Source organism: Scheffersomyces coipomensis, assembly GCF_036884675.1.
Source record: "Scheffersomyces coipomensis strain NRRL Y-17651 chromosome Unknown DFJ63scaffold_1, whole genome shotgun sequence".
In the NCBI taxonomy this organism is placed as follows: Eukaryota; Fungi; Ascomycota; class Pichiomycetes; order Serinales; family Debaryomycetaceae; genus Scheffersomyces; species Scheffersomyces coipomensis.
This window is the reverse complement of record NW_027042892.1, coordinates 592,851-616,690: the sequence shown is the minus strand read 5'-3', so window position 1 is coordinate 616,690 and position 23,840 is coordinate 592,851. Positions and strand designations below refer to the sequence as shown.

The following is a 23,840-nucleotide window of genomic DNA, read 5'->3' as shown; positions in this document are numbered from 1 at the left end:
TCTATTTTAAGAACCCACTGTTTTACTAATCTATTATGATACAACCCTGATGTAAAGCCCCATCTACTTCATTTATTTTTTACATTAGACATCCATACTTTTTTTTCTCTTTCTTTTTCCCTAGCCGACCCGACTTAAAACCTATAAACTCATCATCATTATTATCATTGTTTATTTCATGTGAATAGATTGATTTACACACTTATTCTCTCCTTGATAACCATTCTTGTCTATTTATATCTAACCAATTCAACTTTGATTTTGAAATATTTGCCTCTAATTTTAATTTTGTAAACTCCATATATAATTTTGTGACAATTTAAAAACATAAACAAGGTGACGATTCAAATATGTCAGAAAGTGTACAATTATTAACCCAAGCAAGTGGTTATGGGATTTTAGTTGGTGTTGGTGCCTTGTTTGCTGGTGGTATGATTCTTACTACCAAACTCTTGGAAAAATATTTACATGAAAATAGTCATTCCACTGAAACTTTCTCAGTTGCAAATCGTAGTGTGGGATTATTCCTTTCAGCTTCGGCAGTTTATTCATCTTGGTCTTGGGCAACGGAATTATTATGGGTTTCGACTATGGTATACAACTATGGTATTCAAGCCAGTTATTATTATGGTGCAGGTTTGGCTGTTCAAATTGCCGTTATGGCCACGATTGGAATTCATGCTAAAAAGAAGATTCCAAAAGCTCATACTTGTTTAGAAATTGTTCAATTAAGATATGGTGATGTCTTGCATGGTTTATATTTATTTTTTGCTTTAGCTAATAATTTATTATCTTGTTCATCTATGATTTTAGGGGCAAGTGGGGCTATTGCTATTATTGCTGGTAATTTAAATATTGCTGCTAGTACAATGTTAATTCCATTTGGAGTTTTACTTTATACAGTCGTTGGTGGGTTAAAAGCTACCTTCTTAACAGATTTCGTCCATACTTTAGTATTATTATTAATTCTTTGTTATTTAAACACTTCAGTATTGACTTCAGAACAAATTGGTGGTATTGATGGTTTATATGATTTACTTGTTAAGAAGGATGCTTCCGGCGATAGATACGTTGAAGGAAATTACAACGGATCATTATTAACTGGTAAATCTCAAGGTGCTTTATTCTTTGGTTTAATCTTAACAGCAGGTAATTTCGGATTAACCGTTTTAGATTCATCATTTTGGCAAAAGACTTTTTCAGCAAGTCCAAGAGCTACCGTTCCCGCTTATCTTATTGCTTCATTCTTAATTTTCTCCAATGTTTGGCCATTAGGTTCAATCATTGGTGGTACTGCCATTGTCTTAGATGGTACCTCTGGATGGCCAACTTACCCACGTCCATTAACTGAATACGAAATTGATTCTGGATTCGTCTTACCTTTTGTCTTAAAGCAAATCTTAGGAAACGGTGGAGTCGGTGCTATTTTATTAGTGGTTTATTTAGCTGTTACATCCACTGTTAGTGCTCAAATGATTTCAGTTAGTAGTATTTTAACCTTTGATATTTATAAAAAGTTCATTAATCCAAATGCTCAAAACAAGCAAATGATTAGAGTTAGTCATATCGGTGTCATTGTGTTTGGTATAGTTGCTGCTGCCTTTTCATTAATGTTACATTATGTTGGTTTAAATATGACTTGGATGGGTTATTTCTATCCATTAATTATTTGTCCTGCTGTGTTACCATTATTATTCACGATTACTTGGGATAGACAAACTAAATTAGCTGCTTTCTTGGCTCCAGTTATAAGTTTACCAGTTGGATTAGCTGTATGGTTATCGACTGCTAAACATTATTATGGTGAGATTTCAATCAGTTCTACTGGTGAACAATTACCTTGTCTTTATGCTGCTTTGACTGTGTTATTATTACCTGGAATTCTCTCAATCATTATAAGTTTAACTATCAACCCAAAGAAATTTGATTGGAATAAATTAAAGGAAGTTGATTTAATTGTTACTGATGGAAGTTCAACCCCTAATGACAAGAATACTATCACAGTCAATGATACGGTCTCTAACTCTAGTAACGATGAAATCAAAGAAAAGCAAGATTTGTCAGAAGTAAATGTTAATGTTGATGCTGGATCTCAACAAAATGAATCTGTAGAAGACATTACTCATGAACCACTGAAATTATCAGAACAATTAACTGATAAAGAACTTGATTTCTGGATTAAGATAGCTACTGGTGCTGCTATTTCGATCTTATTAATTACATGGGTATTGTGGCCATTACCATTATACAGAGACTGGATCTTTACCAGAGCTTACTTCAGAGGATATGTCACTGTCAGTCTTATTTGGCTTTATTCAACCTTACTTATAGTGGGTATTGCTCCAATTGTAGCTGGAAGACATTCCATTGCTAGGGTTTTCAAAGGTATTTATCATGATTACATAAAGAGAGATGGCCTTGGTGTTGCTGCTGCCACTTATAATCCTCCAAAGGCTTGAAGCTAGTATTTTCTTGCTTTGGCTTTATTTATTTATTATTTATTTGTTAGTGATAGATTGTTTAGATTAGGATACATATAATAAACTTATTTATTTATCAGAAATATTGAAGTTGGGTAGTTGGTAGCGTACATACTGTTAATTCTCTTGTGATAGTGGGAACAGAAAAAATGAAAACTATCCAAAATTTATGAATGCATTTGATCTGTAGTATTACAAAGCATCAAATGTTCACAAGATCAACTATACGATCTTTCAACGCCATTGAATCAGTAATAACTAGATCACTAATGACAACTGCACCAGCTTCTATAATAAAATCAGCCAACCCAGGGCCAATCGAAGAAACAATCGTGGATAAATTAACCAATACTTTCAATCCAAGTTATCTTAAGGTTGCCAATGATTCCCATAAACATTCACATCATGCTGGTATGAGAGGTGCAAGTAATGTAGCTGAATCCCATTTCAGAATTGAAATCGTCAGTGAAGCCTTTGCTGGTAAAAACATGCCTTCAAGACATCGTTTAATCTATGCTTTGTTAGATGATGAGTTAAAGAATCAAGGTGTTCACGCCTTACAAATGAAAACTAAGACTGCTGCTGAAGCTAATAAGGATACATCTGTATAAGATTCCCCTTTTGTTGATTAATTAATTAGAATTGTACATAGAAGTCTGAATATATATAAATATGGGACTATATTATTAATAAGATTATAAAACTAAACACAAAAATAAAAACTTCTTCGTAGCATAAATAATTAAAAACGAAAATAAATATACAAAATATTGGATTGGATTGGATTGGATTGACTTGTTTTGTTGGATTCAATGATATTAATTACCATTTAAGAGAGATGATTCTTCAGCTTCAGGAATACTATTTTGTTCTATACTGTTTGCTTCTTGAACAGATGCATTTTTAGCCACCAATTCCACAATTCTTCTAATGACAGGTAAATTCAACCAAGCAGGTACATAAGCTTCCACTCTTGAGAATGGTCTTAAATGAACAGTTCTGAATGGATCGTTGAAATGACCATCACTACCAGTTGGAGCAAATAACTCACCACTTGTATTAGAATCTTTAACTTTATCAGCTACCGCTTGTAATACCTTTGGAGCAATAGGAGTTTCATAATCAGCCACATAATATTGGGATATTAATTTTTGAATTTGAATTGGTTTTAATGCATAACAGATTTCATAAATAATTTCAATATCATCAGGGGTATTTTTTCTTAATTGTAATAATTTGGCTGATTGTAATAAATGACTTAAGTATGCTGAACCTTCAGCAATTTCATGAGTCTTACACCACTCTTCTAATCTGGTAACATTATAATTCAATTGTAAACCACGCTTCCAAGATAAGAAGTTTCTTCTCATAATTAAATCGTTAAAACATAAGGCATCGACGAATTTTAATAATTCAATTATAACTTCATTCATGACTTCTTGTTCAATAAAGTATGATTTCATTGACCAATATACCGAATTGAAAAAACTTAAGATATCATCCATCTTATATTGAATACCTGGTGAGAAAACTTTAGCTAAGAATGGTGAATTCTCGGGGGCCATGAACCCTGGTAACGATTGAGATAAAATAAGACCTGAAACTGCTTTCTTTTCTAATTCTTTTTCAATCTTCTTCATCCACATATTATAAATATTGTATGATAAAGATTCAAAATCTTCCTTAACAACAGCAACTAATTTCAAATATTCTTCAAATTCTTCTTCACTCATTTCATGAGATAAGGTATCATTGGCAATTATAGTTTGTTGAGCATAAGATACAAATGAGTATAATTCATGGGTATTAGATAACCAGAAAGCACCATTAGGTATAACGTCATCGTCCTTTAAGGTTGATACGATAGTTTGAATAGTGGATAATACTTCACCCAAAAATTCTTCACTTTCTTTGGTTAAACCTAATCTCCACATATCAGATAATATGATGATGATAATTCTTGCTGGGAATAAGACTTCCTTTCTGGTTAAATCGGCAGCAACTCCAGCAGGTGGGATCTTTAATCCCTTTAATAATCCTTCAACAATTTCTCTATGTAATTGTCTTGAATCTCTTAATAATCTGAATAATTCATCATTTATATCATCAATATTAACATCATCTTCGTGAGAAATAGCAATGACAGAAACTGGTCTGGCATTATTTTCAAGTGAAGTTGGAGAATTCCAGGCCAAGGCACTACTATGACGTTTGTTACTAATATTCCTACTCTTTGGATTATTAATCATAGTCATTGAACCATTGCCATTACGTTGTAATTGACTGATTTCAGCCTTCAATTGTTCAATATGAGTCTTCAAATCAACTTCAATGGTGTCACGTTTAACCAAATCAGCTTGAGCAGCTTGTAATTCTTCAACTGTACGTTTAACTTCTTGTTTCAATTCAGCTTGCTCTTTGGTTAATTCTTCAATTCTTTGTTCAGCCGAAGTGTAATCAGCCTTAATGGCTTCTAATTCCTTATTCAAATTTTCAATTTCACGTTGATGATCTTCATTTTGAGAATCGAATTTTTCATTAAACTCAACTTCTCTAGTTTTCAAAGTTTCATGAGCAGCATTTTGTTGTTCTAATAAATTCTTTAAATTGGTGATTTCTACCACCAATGATTTATTATCTTGAATTTTAGAAGTCAATTGTTGAGTTAAATCAACAACCTTGTTTTCCAATTTATATGAAACTTCTTTCAATTTATTAACTGATTTAGCTTCAACCTTTAATTGTTTAAATTCATTGTAAGCAAATTTTCTTCTGAAGGCCGATTGAATAACAACAATTGATTTAGTCTTCTTATTGAATTCTCTTCTTGCAACCAAACCACGGAAATGTTTTTGAATTGTGACTGCTGATCTCTCAGTTTTCAATTGATCGAATTCACGTCTAGCTTGTAATCCACGAATAGAGTTTTGAATAATGATAATTGACTTACGAGTTTGATTAGCTTGGTTTCTAATCAAAGTACCTCTAACAATGGTTTGTATTAATACTGCTGCATTGTATTCCAATTCGTGCCTTATTTGAGTTCTCTTGACATGACCTCTTATTAATGATTGTAATTTGATATGAGATTCTCTAGTTTCCAAGTATTGTTGTCTATAATAGTTTCTTCTTAAGTTCTTTTGAATCATTACTGCTGATTTGAATAACTTATCTGATCTTAATTTTTCAAATTGAGCTAACATACCAGCTTTAAAGAAAATCTTGGTATTACCTAATTGATATTTGGCTTCATCATCGATATTCTTTTGTAATATTTTATTACATAAATCAGATATGTCTGCTGGAGTAGCCGAAGAACCACCATGTTTCATTACTTTGATCCATTCATTGGAAGAAACTAATATATGATATCTATCAGCAAACTCAACATATGTCCATCTAGATGGGAATCCAGCACAAGAAATTCTAATTGTTTCTAAAACACCACAAGCTCTTAATTGAGATAACACCATTAATGTATCAAATTTCCAAGCTTCTTTTTGTTCATTAGGTTTAATACATCTAATATAATGAGCATTAGTAGAATCAATGGTTCTCATTAAATCAATTAAAGAATTTTTAAAAATTAAACCTAAAGTTGGTTTTTTATTCACACCTTTAGCTCTATTTGGAACATTGACAGAACTAGTAGATTTAGATAATTCTAAGGCAGTGGCATTCTTCTCAATAATAGATAAAATGGATTGCAATAATTCATTGTTAGTATTTTTCAATACTTCCATATGACCTTCACCGACAGTATCTCTATTCTTTTCAATGAAACCATCAATGTCATAACTAACATCATGAGCATAATGACTAACCACGAATTTAGTTTGGCCGAATCTTGGTTTTTTGAATACTTTATCAGTAGGAGCTTTATCTAAAGTTTGATACATTTTTTGAATCCATGATTCATCACTACCAGCAGGTAATCTTGATTCTTCATCTAAAAGTGATAAGATACCCAATTTATTTTCAATTAAATCAATACAAGGTTGATTATCAGCAAAATCAATAAATGACCATTCGATTTCTTCCTTAATATATTCATCTTGTTCTAATTTAAACACATGTTGATTGAATTCTTGTTGTAATTTTTCATTGGCATAATTAATACAGAATTGTTCGAAAGAATTTTTTTCGAAATGTTCAAAACCATAAATATCTAATACACCAATAAATGAATTAATCTTACCGGTCACTTCAGGTGGACATAAATCTTGATTTATATAATCCACTAACCAATCGAATAAAGCGGAATAAATATATTTAGCAAATGAATCTCTGGCAACAATGGCTTGTTTATGATTATAATTACTGATAATTTTTTCTGATCTGGTTTGAATTTGTTTCTTTACACACCATTTAGCAAAGTTTACAGCATCAAGACCTAATAATTCACAAGCCTTGACTAAGTTTGGTTCATCCGATGATAAATGAGCATCATTTCTAGTAGCAGCAATATCAATATTACCAATATGTAATAAAGCAGCCAAGATTTTATAAATTTCAAATTGTTTAGAATCATCAATACCGATTAAATTAAGAGCATCCTTTGTGATTTGAAATTCTTCAACTTCATTAACTCCTACTATGGCGGGTTGACCACCTTGATTAGTATATTTATAATCTTCAGCATTAGATAAACCTAAAGTTAATTTATCATCCTCATTCATACCAGCTAAAATTTGATAAAAGATATGATAATTTCTTTCGATAGGAGGTTGGAACACCAATCTTGATCTTTCTAAAAGATAAGTTCTAATTCTAGCACCAATAATAGAAGTATGATTATCGAATAAGATTTCAAGATATTTACCAAATCTAGAAGAATTATCATTTCTAGTGGTTTTAGCATTACCAAAAGCTTCCATAATAGGATTAGTGGCTAAGATTTGTTTTTCAACATCAGACATATCTGATTTATGTTGTTGTTTTGCTACTTCATTAGCACTATATTCTTCTTCTACGGAGGCAAAATATCTCATAATATATTTGGCACTTACTGTTTTACCAGCTCCTGATTCACCACTAACCACAATGGTTTGATTTTGTTTGTCAGTTTTCATACATCTATAAGCATCTTCAGCAATTGCAAAAAGATGAGGATCTAATTCACCTCTTGATTTTCCAGCGTAAGCTTGAATAATATCTTGAGAATATAATTGATCAACTCTTTGGAAAGGATTGGTGGCGATCAACACAATACCGGAATAAGTATAAATATTTAATTGAGAATAACGAACTTTAATAGCATGTAAGACGGCAGGTTCATTTAAATAAGATAAACTTGTTAAATCTTCAGCTGCTTCCAAAATAGGAGGATTTCGTAACGGAGGTAATTTTTCATTATCTTCATTTAAATTATCAGATTCAACTTTGAATATTTGAGCATCATCATTATCAGATACAAACTCTAATATATATTTTGAGCCTTCTTGTTTATTTGATTTGACAGTGACACCTATCCAACCCAAAGTTTGATCAGGGTACCAACAACGAGTACCGACATCATAAGACGATACCATATTGGAGGATGATTGTATGAGGATGGATGGATTGACGGGATTTTATAATAAATATCTAGTTAAATCTAGTTGTGAAGTTAAACGAAATCAAACTAAAAGCAAAATTATGAAACTTTTTTTTACCAATAATACTAACAATATAGACGTTTATTCAACCTACAATACAGGATTGAATATGATTGACTTGATTGATTGATTCAAAAAAAGGTATGCCAAGATTGGGTGGTAGTTACTTGAATATCACCAGAATTGTACGTGTTCAGATCGAGTTCTCACAAGATAAGATCCACTAAGGGGGGGATGTATTATGGTAAGACTGGAAGATGGGAAAGGTTAAAATGGTATGATGTGACGGTTTGGTCTGGGGTTGTCGTAGTATTAGATGATCTAGATAGGGGTATAAGAGTCTAGGTGATGGTGATTGATGGGTTGATTGGTCGTAGATCGATATGGTTTAATGTGATCCAAATGAGTGCTGTAAATAATTTTTTTTGTCTGTGTTGATTTTGTTTTGGTTTAGTTTCTGATTCCAAAAAAGAAAAAAAATTTTGGCGTTTCAAACAAAAAAAAAAAATCACAGTGTCTTTTGAACAATTTACACGACTACGAATATTATGATAAGTGGGATTATATGATGTAACAAATATGACAGTTGAGGGTTAAGATTGGACATTTACACATTTGAAGTGATAGTAAAGTTGTAATATTAATAGGTAACACAGTGGTACACTATAAATAGAATTTACCCAACTTTTATGTGTTAACTACACATTGAGTTTGCAACAAAGCACTATACAACAATAGTCAGACGCGTTATTTAACACTGTATGTTTGGATGTTTGTGGGTTGGATCTTTTAAGTTGTCGCAAAATAAAAAAGGACAAATTTTGCGACATAGTAAAAATGACATATTTTAGATACAGAGGAAATGTAAGTACAATTTGATTAGTTACATCATTTGACATTTATTCGTCAACGTTAAAGAATGATTCAATTATTATTTTATCTGAAACAGGCTACATTAATCGTATAATTTACAGCTGGGATTAAGAACCATTATTTAGGTTTATTAGCTTGACTTTTCCATACTTTACCTAACTCCAGACTTGCCATAGAATCTTAACCATCTATCGGAGTATCAAACAAAGGATACAATAGCCTGAATCAAATCAGAGTCAAAAAAGATAAAAACAACCCAAAACTTAAACATGATCCCCCAAACTATATATACTAATTGTCCGTCAATCATTTTCCCACAGTCGTCCCGCAATCATTTTCCGCTTTTCCATATTTGACAAATAACATTTTATTGATTCGGCAAAGCTTAGTCACATGCGGGGGTTGCTGCCTTCTATACAGGTCTGGAATTAAGTATACATGCCCCATATTATTTATTTATATATATATATATATATAAATGTAGACCAATATTCTTTACTTTATTCGTTTAATCTTAGGTTTAAGATACTATTCGTTGTGAATTATACCGTATAATAGAAATCAGACATATATCATTATAGAACCCCCTCCCCCCAAGAAATTAAAACGAATAATACGAGAAAATATGACAGTTTCAATCGAAGAAATTAAAAAGCATAATACTAAAAAGGATTGTTGGGTCATAATTCATGGTAAAGTTTATAATGTCCTGGATTTTATTGATGAACATCCAGGTGGTTCAGCTATTATTTTGAAATATGCCGGTAAAGATGCTACCAAGGCTTTTGATCCTGTTCATCCCGGTGATACCTTAATCAAATATTTGGCTCCAAAATACCATTTAGGTGATGCAGAAAAATCAACTGCACCAAAGAAGAAAAGTAAGCCTGCTCCAGTTGCTGCTGCTCCTCCAACCCCAGCTCCATCACCATCAACTAGTAATGAAGTGGATGAGTTTGATGTTGAATATGATGAACATGGTGATAAAGCACCCGCTGCTAGTACATCTGCTCAAGCACCTGCCGAAGATGATGAATATGATGATGATGAAGATGAACCACCAACTCCGGAAGAATTAGATCGTCGTCAATTGGTCAAGAATAAACCTGATTTATCTCAAATGTATAATCTTAATGATTTTGAATTCGTTGCAAGACATACTATGGAAAAAACAGCCTGGGCATATTATTCAAGTGGATGTGATGATGAAATTACATTAAGAGAAAATCATGTTAGTTATCAACGTATCTTTTTCAAGCCTCGTGTACTTGTTGATGTTAGTGAAATTGATCTTTCAACTACTATGTTAGGTACCAAAGTTTCCATTCCAATTTATATTACTGCTACTGCCTTAGGTAAATTAGGACATCCAGATGGTGAAAAAGTATTAACTAGAAGTGCTGCCAAACAAGATGTAATCCAAATGATTCCAACTTTGGCTAGTTGTTCATTTGATGAAATTGTTGATCAAGCTATTGATAAACAAACTCAATGGTTGCAATTATATGTTAATAAAGATCGTAAAATTTGTGAATCGATCGTAAGACATGCTCAAAAGAGAGGGATTAAAGGTTTATTCATTACAGTTGATGCACCACAATTAGGACGACGTGAAAAGGATATGAGACTGAAAAAAGTGGAAGATTTAAGTCATGTTCAAGGTGATGATGATGAAGCTGATCGTACCCAAGGTGCTGCTCGTGCTATTAGTTCATTCATTGATACTTCATTAAATTGGAAAGATATTAAATGGTTTAGATCCATTACCAAGATGCCTATTATTTTAAAGGGTATTCAAACAGTTGAAGATTCATTATTAGCCATTGAACATGGTGTTGATGGGATTGTTTTAAGTAATCATGGTGGTAGACAATTAGAATTCCTGAAACCTCCATTAGAAGTATTAATTGAATTAATGCCAATTTTAAAATCAAAAGGATTACAAGATAAATTAGAAATTTATATTGATGGTGGGGTTAGAAGAGCTACTGATGTTTTAAAAGCTATTTGTTTAGGTGCAAAAGGGGTTGGACTTGGTAGACCATTTTTATATGCAATGTCAACTTATGGTGATGAAGGGGTTTATAAAGCTATTCAAATTTTAAAAGATGAAATGATTATGAATATGAGATTATTAGGAGTGACTAGTATTGATCAATTAAATGATTCATATATTGATACTAGAAATTTCCAAACAAGATATTTACCAGAAGATAGATTATTTGGATCAGTTTATGAACCATTAGTAAGTCCAACTTTCAAATCATCAAAATTGTAGGAGTATATATATACAAGTATTTTTGGGTGTAGATGTGTGTATATATGTATGTGTATGTGTGAGTGTGGGCATTTGCAGAGTAAGAGACGATAATTTAGAAATTTAATCAAATTGTAGTAGTAGTTAATTACGAATCCTAACCAGATAAGACCAAGCCAAACAAAGGAATTTAGATGCCCAAATTAAAAATAACCCATATGCACATACATATATACATGCAGTAATCAACCCCATTCGTATAAGCCAATTAAAATGTGGTATTTTGGTATTACCTCCACCATCGATCCCTGACCCTATAATAAACATCAGCCTCATTCAAAATTGGATGGAAACGAAGAGCAACCACGACATTTTCTCATGAGACATTTCATTCTTACGACATAATTTTGTCAAAGATGACAAACCCTAACATTTTTTGAACCCTATTGCTATAAATAACTATTTATGTTAGAGTGACATATATAAGAAGGGAATTAGGGTTATATATAAATTTTCCAATTTATGGTATCTTTAAGAGGAAAATAATTTTTAACATTTGAACCACCAATGTGTATGTGTATTTAAGCTTTCCCTTTTATTCTGTTATACGAACTATTTCTATTCATATTATTAATCATTTTCCATTTTCTTACCAGAATCCATGTGTGAAGAGTGGCACGGTTGAATCGATGTAAACTACTATTCAATGTATACTATTCTTTCATCCACCCAACTGATAGTCCATCGCTTGTAACTAAAAAGAATCTACATTTTAACCATCTATTTACCTCTATGAACTTAATTGTAAAAGCCATAATTTACCAGACAGACAAAAAAAAATTTTTTTTTTCTTACTTCCTTGAAAAAAAGTGTCTGTCTGTCTGGAAGGTTAGTGACAGTCAGCAGCGCTCTCAGTTTCCAATTCTTTTTTTTTTTTTGGTAATTAAAAGTTTGAATCCAATTTTTACAATTTTGATTTTGACTGCTGCCATTTATCTCAAATCTGATTTTTGATACTCATAATCTCCCCTTTCATATCTTAATCAACCCACCATCTTAATCCAATCTGACCAACCGCTTGCGTACCCCTTATCACATCCAACCTTTTCCTTTCCCAATACTCCTTCCTTTGCTTCGGTTTCTTCGTTGCTTTTTTTTACGGATTTTGTTGTAAAAAGAATCGAAGACAGAAGTTAAAGCGTTGATATCATCCATCCATCCATCCATCATAATCCATCTCAATCCATCTCAATCTATCGATTGTAACCGCATCAATAATCACCGCTCTGTGTTGTTATTGTCTTATCTATCGTGATTCTCACGTTTCCTTCAATAGTTGCCAAGTGGTTCATTTAATTGTATCTCATTCCATTTCTACAAGTATAGTTTCATCAAGCTTTCTGATACTGTACTAGAGTAGTTAGAAATACCAGGTACTTCATTAAGATTCATTCTAAACACATTTAACATAACCCCAAATATCAGTTTTGCCTCCTTTTGCAAAACTAAATCACTAACACCAAATTTACATCATTTCATCTTTCCATCTTTCAATCTTTCCATCCATTCATTCCTTCATTCCTTCATTCATTTCTCCTCATTTGTATCAATATTTTAAACTTAAATAAATCTCATTCATACCCATTATATACCATATTGCTGTTTTGTCGTTCTAAAATTTAACACCTCAAAAAATATAACTGAGTAATTCTAAAATTTACTACTACTATCGCATTATAATATTAAAAAGAAAATGGTTTTAATTAATGGGGTTAAATATGCCTGTGAAAGGTGTATCAGAGGCCATAGAGTAACTACTTGTACTCATACTGATCAACCATTAACTATGATTAAACCAAAAGGTAGACCTGCAAGTCAATGTCAACATTGTCGAGAACAACGTAAATTAAAAAATTTACATGTTCAATGTACTTGTGGTAAAAAAGGTAAATCCCCTGGTATGCATTTAGCCAGTTGTTTATGTCATAAAAATAGTCATTGTACTTGTTCAAATAGTCAAAAGAATTTATTAAATTCCGGTAATGGTAATATTCATCATTTAAATGCAAGTGAAAGAGCCAAGAAGAAATCATTAATTTCTGCTGCAAATTCAGAATTGCCTAATTTTCCATCTTCTTCAACTTTCACTCCTTCATTAAGTTCAAATTATATCATTGAAGATGTTGTTGTCCCTTTCGATGTAGGTAATTCAACTGGATCAGCTAATGCTAATGGTTTATTTGATTTATTTTCAAGTAATGGTGAGATTCAAAATACTAATAATTCTCAAGATAATTCCATTAATCATTCTATTTCCCATACGAATAGTAATTCGGTCAATAATTCAAGAACTAATTTAATTGATTCTAATAGTAATTCTTCTGTATCACCAGTAACATCTACTAATTATCAAAATGGTAATGGTGGTAATGAAAATTTAACTAATAGTGATAATAATGATGATAGAAAGGCTAACTCATCCACTCCAAATCCTTCTAACTTTCATATTAAAACTGAAGACATTGATAATTCTCCCAATTCTATTTCTTTACGTCCTTCATCTTCAGCTTCAATTAATCCTCATATTAAACAAAAGCAACAACATCAACTTAAACCAGATGAAGAAGATCATCCTTCCAAACTTGATCTTGATTTTAAAAATGAATTCGACCAAGATTATGAATCTCATTTGACTCCAACTGAATTAGATTTGGTAGATAGAATGTTTCCTTTATTTCCGTTGGTTGGAAGCTTGAGTTTTGATGATGATAAAACTCAACCTTTACTGTCAATTCCATTATCAACCCCTTATAATAATGATAGTTCAAATTCACTTTCAACTCCAGTTTCAGTTTCAAATTCATTCAACACCACCAATAGTATTAATGCTAATCCTCATATGAATATCCATCATAGTCTGATTGGACAAAAGTATGGCTCTTCATCAAGTACAGGAAATACTAGTCCAGCCACTAATAATATCCATCAATCTACCAAAATTACTAAACCTCATCAACCAAAACCAACTAGACCAACTGCTATCGTTCCTAGTACAAGTCATAGTCATAGTAATAGTTATAATCATACCAATTCAAACTCCTCATCCAATGTTAATATTGCTGGTTCTAATCCTCCTGGTAACAATGCTAGTACTAATTCTACCAATTCTGGATCTCATTATCAACCAATACGACCAAAACGTCCTGAGAGTGTGTTATCAATTGCTTCAAATTCTTCAAGCAGATCATTTGATATCAATAATGTGAATAATAATAGTGGTAATGGTAATAATCATCTCAATAATGGTACTCAAAATAGTTCTATAAATTATACAAGTCATACAAGTATAATAGCGGGTCCAGGAAGTCATTTGGCTAATATGTCTCAGAATCCATCATCCACGTTTTTAAATGGTAATTTACCTAACGCATCTAATTCTCAAGCTTTCCCTCCTAGTATTCCTTTCCCAAGTTATGATAGTAGTGGTAATAATAACAATGCCACTGCTTCGAGTACTGCATCTTCGCAATTTGGTGGAAGTGGATTGAATGAAAGTAATAATAATCAAAATGCCAATAATAATGGTAATACTGGTTTTGGTATTAGTGGGGGTCCTTTAATGGGAAATAACCACGATGGCCATTATCATCAACATCCATTTGGTAGAATTGGTTTAGGATCTACTAATTCATCAACTAATAATATTACTCGCTTAGATGAAGAAAATATTAGTATTCATGAGAATGATTCAAGTTTTAATATTGATTCTTTATCAAATAATGGATTTCAAAATGGTAGTGGTATTGATAGTGATTTTATGGATTCTGAAAATTGGTTTAATGATTTAACGTCGGTAGATAATAAAATTAGAAGAAATACATCTTTATCAACTACATCATCCTTTGCTAACATTTATAGTAATAGCACTTCCAATAATCCATTCAGTGAACATTCGACCATCAAGAGACAATCAAGTTTACCAAGAAGATCAACTACTAATGGTTTCACAGATTTGACTATATCTAATAGCGATACTAAACTATCTCACTCAATTGCTAGAGCCAATACTACTAATTCTATGTCGTCTGCTCATGCTGCCAATACTTCAACCGTAGCTTCTACTACTGGTGCTTCAATTGGTGGTTCTTCTTCTGCTGCTGCATACATTGATAATTCAATTTCAATAACTCCACCACCAAATAATTCAGACAATGAGTTATCATTCCCTCCATTTCAACAATTACCACTGCAACAAAGTGTAAAGGGTGGAAGTATCTCACAATCAGAAAGTAGTCAACGACAACAGTTACAACAACATCAACAAGAACAGCAACCTGACTATGAATTTCAAGCTCCTATGTTTTCTGATTTATTATCACCAATATACGATAGTAACAAGGCTCAATATGATTAGAGACTAAAGCTTACGTTCCAACTTATTTATTCATTCATTCACTCATTCTAACATTTATTTATTTATTCATGATAACGAAGACAAAGACAACAAAGGTAAAAAGTAAAATAAAATCAAATTTACCGCCATGATGTTCCCTATTCTTTTATTTTATTCTTTTTTTTTATTATTAAATTATTGGCTTTATCTACCTATACAATTGTAATTTACCTTTTATGTTATCATTATATCGCTATTATATATTTCCTTCCCTTTCCATCCCCTTTTCTTGGTTTTCTTCTCTTTGTATTCTTATTTCTATGGTTTTAATTTAGGTATTTATATAGTTTTTTTAATATACTTCCAGATGTTGGTATAATTGAACTCAAAGAGCAAACTAGTAACAAGTCTTACAATCTTTATTTCTTGCCTAGCTTAAGATTCTCTAACCTGTTTATATTCGAATCAAGAGTTAATGATGTGTCTCTATTTGATGATTTCTTTGATGAATTCAATTTCTTAGAAATTGTTTTCGATTCAATCACTCTTGAGGAAGGTTTCGAAGATGATTGTAATTCGTCCTTAAGGTATAATGATAAAATCTCATCTTTGACTTTCATGATTGATTGTTGTTCAACTTGTTGCAATTTAGTTAATCTTAACATATACTCTAATAATGATAATGAATTCGCTTTTTGCTGAACGGGAGCTCGCTTCTTCTTGTTCTTCTTTATATTTTCTCCGTCTTCCTCGTCGTCATCATCTACTTCTTCATCTTCCTCTTCGTCGTCATCATCGTCAAATTCTCCAACATTTAGCTCACCAAATGCAACCCATTCTTCAGTGGATTTGACTTCATCGATCAATTTCAAGATCAATACAGGTGAACTACGATCATCTAGTTTCAACAATTTACCTGAAGCCGTGAAAAATAACCGTTGAATCATCTTAATATTATATACCTTCACTTGAGGTGATTCCTCTTCATGATCATGATATCTACCATCATTAAAATCTTCTCTAATTTCTAATCTATAATCATATGTTTGTTTTTCCTCAGTTGATTTAGTCCTTCTAATACTTACTTCACTCCTGGCAAAGGTTTCTTTCCAAGATATACTTGATAAGCCTATGTCAAGATCATCATCTTCTGGAATGGTATCCTGGTCTGTTCCACTAATGTATTTTGCCCTTGACGGATTGTAAAAGATGGTATATGTCACTAAATCAAAAACAGGGCCAACTGTTGCCGGAAATTCCTTGCTACTAACCTCGTTTGATTTGATTATATGATTAGAGGCTTGTAATAATCGACCTGGTGATATATTATCTTGAGCACCATCTATAAAACCATTAATATTGATACCACTGGTAATCAATGCAAGATTTATTATAGGAATTGAATCATTGATCAAATTTAAAAGACTTTTCATATAGTCCTCTACCTGTTTAATTGATTCTTTTTCATTACCCCCTGTCAAATTCTGGTTGATGGAATCAATATGCTCGTCAAATGAGTTCAATTCGGCATTCAACTCATTAATCAAATCCAAAGTCGATTCTAAAGTACTATTCCCTCTAGCAGTAGCCAACTTAATCAAATCTATTGACAATGAAATGATATTGATTTTGGTTTGAATCTTATTCCTAGTATTGGTTATACGTTGCTTTTCATGCTCTGATATCTTCTCAAGAAATTGACCTACCGTCTTAATAGCGTAGGTTGATGCAATGGTTATACCTGATCTAATGGCAAATGTAACTGCTTGATTGCTTGCCTTAGCAAGTATTTGATCCATCTTACCCTTCTATGGTTATAAGTCAATTGATAGATAGATAGCTATCTGTTCCCCCTAGTATGTAGGCTGCCACTAAAATTTAAAGATGATCTGCTCTCTGTGCGGTGCGGTTCTCCCTAGCACTAGGATTTTTTTGGCGCGTTGTTTATTTATGTTTACCTTTTCATTTTGTTTGTAAGCCAGATTTCAAATATAGATCTTACCAATTACTATTTCCACAGTTATATCAACAAAAGGTATAGACAGCTTTTATAGATACGAGATACTATGGCTGTTCGTAAACCTTTGACTCAATTCACCACACCATTGGGTTCAGGAGCTGGTGTTCCAAAGGAGAAGAGACCACCGCGTGTTAATGATAGTGCAGCAAGGTTAGCCAAACCATTCAAGGTCCCATTTGTTAATAGATCACAAACTGTTGGTGCTACATCTACTACTCGTGGTTTACCTATAAGAGGTGCTAGATCAAAGGTGAAAAACTATGCTCTTGATGATATTGATAAAGAAAACATAAATCCAGATCAGGATGATTATAATGTAGATGAGAATGGTGAAGTTGTTCGTAAAAAGAGATTTGGTGCTATATTGCCACGTCTGATGCTTTTAAATCAAAACAACTTAAATCAATCTGAAGATAAAATGAAGCAAACATTCATTGTGCCATTTTCAAGTGATAATGTTAAAAAGTTAGAGTTTTCTAATAGAGGTCCTCCTCCTCCATTAGGTACAAGAGTAAAACCAATTGTTCCTCCTCGAGCATTACATGATCCAATGAGTGAATTTGCTATTGTACTATACGATCCAACGGTTGATGTAATACCGAAAATTGAAGATGAAGTGAATGAAAATGATAAGGAACAAGAAAAATCAAAGTCCCCCACACCACCACCAACCGAAGAAGAGCAACTCGAAAGACCAGTGAAAAGAAGAAAAACACATAAATCCTTAGCAGAAATATTGGGTATAGTTAAAAATCCAGAAGAGGCATTAGCTAAATTTCCCAATGTTCCTGTAGTAATAGATCCTAAATTAGCTAAGATCTTAAGACCTCATCAAATTGCAGGAGTTCAATTTTTGTACCGTTGTACATCAGGTTTGTTAGATGCTAGAGCTCATGGTTGTATAATGGCTGATGAAATGGGTTTAGGGAAGACTTTACAATGTTTAGCTCTTATGTGGACTTTATTAAAACAAAGTCCAAGAGGTAAAAGAACAATTGAAAAATGTATAATTGTTTGCCCATCATCTCTAGTTAGAAATTGGGCCAATGAAATTATTAAGTGGTTAGGAGAAGGTGCCATAACTCCATTAGCAGTTGATGGGAAATCAACTAAGAATTCAGAATTAGGTGGAGCTTTACAACAGTGGTCGACAGCTACGGGAAGAAATATCGTACGGCCTGTATTGATTATATCTTATGAAACCTTAAGAAGAAATGTTGATAAATTGGCTGGTACAGAAGTTGGTTTATTGTTAGCTGATGAGGGTCACAGATTGAAAAACGGTGATTCGTTAACATTTACTGCTTTAAATGCTTTAAAATGTAAAAGAAGAGTTATTCTTTCAGGTACACCAATTCAAAATGATTTGTCTGAATATTTCTCGTTATTAAATTTTGCAAATCCAGGATATCTTGGAACTAGACTTGAATTTAAAAAGAATTTCGAAAATGATATCTTAAGAGGTAGAGATGGATTTGCAACAGACAAAGAAAGAGAAATTGGTGATAAAAAATTAACGGAGTTATCCGAACTAGTATCAAAATTTATTATTAGAAGAACTAATGATATTTTATCAAAGTATTTGCCAGTTAAGTATGAATACGTTTTATTCACTGGTTTATCACCATTACAAAAAGCTTTATATAATCATTTTATAACATCACCCGAAATTAAGAAGTTATTAAGAGGTACTGGTTCGCAGCCATTGAAAGCTATCGGTTTATTAAAGAAGTTATGTAACCATCCTGATTTGCTAGATTTACCCGATGATTTAGAAGGTTGTGATAGACTTATACCTGATGATTATGCCCCATCAATTGGTAAGAATGCAGGAGGAGGAGGTAGAAATAGAGAAGTACAAAGTTGGCATAGTGGTAAATTCATGATATTAGAACGTTTCTTACATCAGATCAATTCTGAAACTACTGATAAAATTGTCTTGATTTCGAATTATACTCAAACCTTAGACTTAATTGAAAAGATGTGTCGTCATAAGAAATATGGTTGCTTGAGATTGGATGGTACCTTAAACATTAATAAACGTCAAAAGTTGGTGGATAAATTCAATGATCCAAATGGATCAGAATTCATATTTTTGTTATCATCAAAAGCAGGTGGTTGTGGTATCAATTTGATTGGAGCTAATAGGTTAATTTTATTAGATCCTGATTGGAATCCAGCTTCAGATCAACAAGCGTTAGCAAGAGTGTGGAGAGATGGTCAAAAGAAAGATTGTTTCATTTATAGATTTATTTCTACTGGTACAATTGAAGAAAAGATTTTTCAAAGACAATCCATGAAACTTTCCTTATCCAGTTGTGTGGTTGATGAAAAGGTAGATGTTGAAAGATTATTCAGTGCTGAAAATTTAAAACAATTATTTGAATATTCTCCAGATACAAATTGTGATACTCATGAAACTTATAATTGTAAGAGATGTTCAGAAGAAAAGGGTCAATTTATAAAATCTCCCGCCATGTTGTATGGGGATGCAACCACTTGGAATCATCTTAATAAAGATGCATTGGTTGCAAATGAAGATTCATTGATTGTCAATGAAAATAATTTCGATGATATCACTTTTGCATTACAGTATATATCCCATTAGTTATGTCAAATTAAAAAATTAAACTTTTTTAGTAATATGAAAACCGTACGATAAACCAATTAGATATCAACGTAGATTAGGGAACGTTTGTGGTTGCTAATTTGCACCCCCATTTATAGTACATCCCCACATTCCGAATGGGTATAACCTTGTTCCGAGAGAGACGATAACATTTTTTTTGACTCCTGTGTTCTCTCCCCCACATTTTTTTTTCAAGGCTGTCAGGGAAAAAGCGCAACAATTCCAGCCCAATCATAAAACTGTTTAAAGTCATATACCAAAGGAGTTTAGATTATATCATTTATTCTTTAGTATATATATCTTACAAGGTCTTAACCAAATATAATTGTTATTGATAGACCCAACTATAGAACTTAGGATTTACTTATTACTATATTTATCGTTTTCAAATTTCAAAAATGTCACAAGCTCCCCAACTTCCTCAAAATCCAATTATTATCGTTGGTGGAGGTCTTGCTGGTTTATCAGCTGCTCATCAAGTGTATCTTAGAGGTGGTAATGTTGTACTTCTTGATAAACAAGGATTTTTAAGTGGAAACAGTGGTAAGGCTACTTCTGGTATTAATGGAGCTTTGAGTCGTACTCAAATTGATCTTGGAATTAAAGATAGCGTTCAACAATTTTATGATGATACTTTAGCTGCTGCTAAGGATCGTGCTAATCCTGATTTGATTAAGGTATTAACTTATCATTCAGCTGATGCGATTCATTGGTTGCAAGAAGTGTTTGATCTTGATCTTACTATTGTTTCAAGATTAGGTGGTCATTCACAACCAAGAACTCATAGAGGAAGAGATTCAAAATTTCCAGGTATGGCAATTACTTATCGATTATTAGAAACATTTGAAGCATTAACTGAAACTGAACCAAGTCGAGTTGCTGTCTTGAAAAATTGTCAAGTTATTGATCTTTTAAAACAAGATGGTGATGATTATAAAATTAAAGGTGTTAAATATAAAAATTTAAAAGATAAATCAAAACATGAAATCATTGGACCCGTCATAATGGCCACTGGTGGTTATGCTGCTGATTTTACTAAGAACTCTTTATTAAGAAAATATAGGCCTGATATTGTTGATTTACCTTCTACCAATGGTAATCATGCAACTGGTGATGGTCAAAAGATTATTATGAAAAACAAAGGTGTGGGAATTGATTTAGAAAAAGTACAAGTTCACCCTACTGGATTAATTGATCTCAATGATAAAGATGTTATTTCTGGTAAGACTCAACCAAGATTCTTATTCTTAGGAGCAGAAGCATTGAGAGGTGAAGGTGGATTAATGTTTAATGCTAAAGGTGAAAGATTTGTTGATGAATTAGGAACTAGAGACTATGTTAGTGGAGAAATGGAGAAGCAATTGAAATTGGGTAATGGACCGATTAGATTAGTGTTATCTGAGGAAGCTGAATCAAAATTGGAATTCCATGTTAAGCATTATAAGTCAAGAAATTTGATGAAAACAATTTCAGGTAAAGAATTATTAAAGGAATTTAACTTAGAATCGAACCCAAATAAGTTAATTAGTCAATTAGACACCTACAATAAAGCTGCTACTGGTAAAGTAAAGGAACCATTTGGTAAGAAATACTTCCCAGCTACTCCATTTAAATTTGATAACAATGCTAAATATCATGTATCATTTATTACTCGAGTCTTACATTTCACCATGGGAGGAGTTAAAATCAATGATAAGTCTCAAGTTTTGCATCATGTTGGTGAAGAAGAATATGTTCCATTTGAAGGATTATATGCAGCTGGTGAATTAGCTGGTGGTGTTCATGGGCATAATAGATTAGGTGGTTCTTCTTTATTGGCTTGTGTTGTTTATGGTAGATTGGCTGCAGATCAAGCTAGTAGTTATTTCATGCATAAGTTAAGTACTAGCACTGGTTCTGTGGGTGCTACCGGTAGATTGCAAATGATCAACTTACATATTGATCCACTGAACCCTCAAAGAGTTACTATCGATTGGAGTGATAAAGGGGAATCGTCTGGTTCTGTACCAGTTACTGCAGCACCAGTGCCTACTTCTACTGCTGCAGCTGCAGCTGCACCAGCTCAAGCTCCATCTCCTACCAAATTTAAACAATTTGAAATCCCAAGTAAAGAATTCACTGAAGAAGAAGTTGCAAAACATAATAAGCCTAATGATTGTTGGGTTATTATTAAGAATGTAGTATTAGATTTAACCCCATTTTTAAAGGATCATCCAGGTGGTGAACAATCAATTAAGAACTTCGGAGGTAAAGATGCTACAGAAAGTTTTGAAATGTTACATGAAGATAATTTTATTGAAAAGTATACTAAAGAATGTGTGTTAGGTAGAATTAAAGGTAAGACTCCAGCTTTGGAATTTTAATTTAGGTTACAAAACATATAAAGTACAATTGAATTAAGTTTATTTATTTATTTATGAAAAATATATATACGCGATATAAGAATGATGTTTTAAATTTATTCGTGTTCTAATGAAGCTTCGTATTGTTCTTCAGTTAATAATTCTTCTGAAGCTTCGACATCTTCAACGTTAGCTAATTTAATTTGAGCAATCCAACCGTTACCAATTGGATCAGAGTTAATTAATGAAGGATCACTTTCTAAGTTTTCATTAATAGCAATGACTTCACCAGCAATTGGAGAATAAATTTCTGATGCAGATTTAACTGATTCAACTGATCCAATAGTATCACCAACTTCAACTTGATCACCAATTTCTGGTAATTCAACAAAGGTAACATCACCAAGAGCTTCAGAAGCATATTTTGTGATACCAACAAAGGCAGTATCATCACTGAAAGTAGCTAACCATTCATGTTCAGCAGTATATTTAACTGAAACTGGACCTTCAGTTAAGTATTTATAAAGATGAGATTGTTGGTTGACTTTATGAGAAATTGAATTGAATACAACTCTTGAAGTAGAGAATTTGGCAGTGAATGAAGGAATGGTAGATCTGATAGATAAAGTTGAAGATCTGATCAAAGGGCTTGATGTTCTTAATACTGATTTAAACATGGCTAAAATTTATATGTATGTGTGGGGTGGATAGTGTGCGAGAAGAGAGTAACAGGCCGTCTAGATATGATTCGAATAGATGATGACAATATCAATTGGACAAAAGACAAGAAGGACCAAATACAAGAAGAAAGAAATTGAATGAAAAGTTTTTAAAGAATACTGCTATTTATTTTAAACTTTAGTTTATACCGTGAATTTTTTAAAGTCTGTTTTCATTTGTCCTCTGCCTCACATTTTGGACTCTGATGTTTTTTTTCCTTTCTGGTGTAAGGTTTTTTTGACTTCACCATGTCTTTTTTTTGACTTCGATTTGTTTTTGACTTCCCCTTCTGGATTAGTAGTTACTGCAAATTTTCAAATTATATAACTAGAGGTTAACTAATTTGTGTAGTTACTGCATTTGATTGACTGTATACGAGCATGATGAAACCACCAAGTATGCAATGTTTCGATGTCAATTTGCCATATCTACGATAAACGACAAACTAATTTAAAAATACACATATGTTTTTTGTTTTATTAAATCAATAAGGAAATTATATAGAAGATTAAGATAGATTATACCATTT

General features: G+C 32.3%; 9 protein-coding genes across 9 annotated transcripts; 6 read left to right on the top strand and 3 right to left on the bottom strand. All coding sequences in view use genetic code 12, as the record gives it.

The window, feature by feature from the left end:
* Positions 1–350: 350 nt before the first annotated feature.
* DUR32 (Dur32p) lies at positions 351–2,459 on the top strand (the record flags this gene model as incomplete). Its single annotated transcript, XM_064907343.1, has 1 exon — positions 351–2,459. The coding sequence occupies one exon, from the start codon at positions 351–353 to the stop codon at positions 2,457–2,459; it is 2,109 nt and encodes a 702-aa protein (XP_064764482.1).
* A 290-nt stretch (positions 2,460–2,749) lies between these two features.
* On the top strand, positions 2,750–3,091 carry DFJ63DRAFT_310305 (uncharacterized protein; the record flags this gene model as incomplete). The annotated part of the gene is made up of 1 exon (XM_064905576.1): positions 2,750–3,091. The coding sequence occupies one exon, from the start codon at positions 2,750–2,752 to the stop codon at positions 3,089–3,091; it is 342 nt and encodes a 113-aa protein (XP_064764481.1).
* A 103-nt stretch (positions 3,092–3,194) lies between these two features.
* On the bottom strand, positions 3,195–8,393 carry MYO2 (myosin 2). The gene has a single exon (XM_064903515.1). It carries the CDS (start codon positions 8,009–8,011, stop codon positions 3,299–3,301), a length of 4,713 nt encoding a protein of 1,570 aa, XP_064764480.1. The 5' UTR covers positions 8,012–8,393; the 3' UTR covers positions 3,195–3,298.
* A 1,182-nt stretch (positions 8,394–9,575) lies between these two features.
* CYB2 (Cyb2p) lies at positions 9,576–11,228 on the top strand (the record flags this gene model as incomplete). The annotated part of the gene is made up of 2 exons (XM_064907342.1): positions 9,576–9,831; positions 9,979–11,228. 2 exons carry the CDS (start codon positions 9,576–9,578, stop codon positions 11,226–11,228), a joined length of 1,506 nt encoding a protein of 501 aa, XP_064764479.1.
* Positions 11,229–12,591: 1,363 nt separating this feature from the next.
* On the top strand, positions 12,592–15,949 carry CUP2 (Cup2p). Its single transcript, XM_064903526.1, has one exon. The coding sequence runs from the start codon at positions 12,961–12,963 to the stop codon at positions 15,619–15,621; it is 2,661 nt and encodes an 886-aa protein (XP_064764478.1). The 5' UTR covers positions 12,592–12,960; the 3' UTR covers positions 15,622–15,949.
* DFJ63DRAFT_14583 (uncharacterized protein) lies at positions 15,821–17,533 on the bottom strand. Its single transcript, XM_064903519.1, has one exon. The coding sequence runs from the start codon at positions 17,397–17,399 to the stop codon at positions 16,020–16,022; it is 1,380 nt and encodes a 459-aa protein (XP_064764477.1). The 5' UTR covers positions 17,400–17,533; the 3' UTR covers positions 15,821–16,019.
* Positions 17,534–20,438, top strand: RAD54 (DNA-dependent ATPase). The gene has a single exon (XM_064903520.1). It carries the CDS (start codon positions 17,667–17,669, stop codon positions 20,226–20,228), a length of 2,562 nt encoding a protein of 853 aa, XP_064764476.1. The 5' UTR covers positions 17,534–17,666; the 3' UTR covers positions 20,229–20,438.
* A 209-nt stretch (positions 20,439–20,647) lies between these two features.
* Positions 20,648–22,612, top strand: OSM2 (fumarate reductase; the record flags this gene model as incomplete). Its single annotated transcript, XM_064905575.1, has 1 exon — positions 20,648–22,612. The coding sequence occupies one exon, from the start codon at positions 20,648–20,650 to the stop codon at positions 22,610–22,612; it is 1,965 nt and encodes a 654-aa protein (XP_064764475.1).
* A 95-nt stretch (positions 22,613–22,707) lies between these two features.
* On the bottom strand, positions 22,708–23,268 carry GCV3 (glycine decarboxylase subunit H; the record flags this gene model as incomplete). Its single annotated transcript, XM_064904654.1, has 1 exon — positions 22,708–23,268. The coding sequence occupies one exon, from the start codon at positions 23,266–23,268 to the stop codon at positions 22,708–22,710; it is 561 nt and encodes a 186-aa protein (XP_064764474.1).
* Positions 23,269–23,840: the final 572 nt, after the last annotated feature.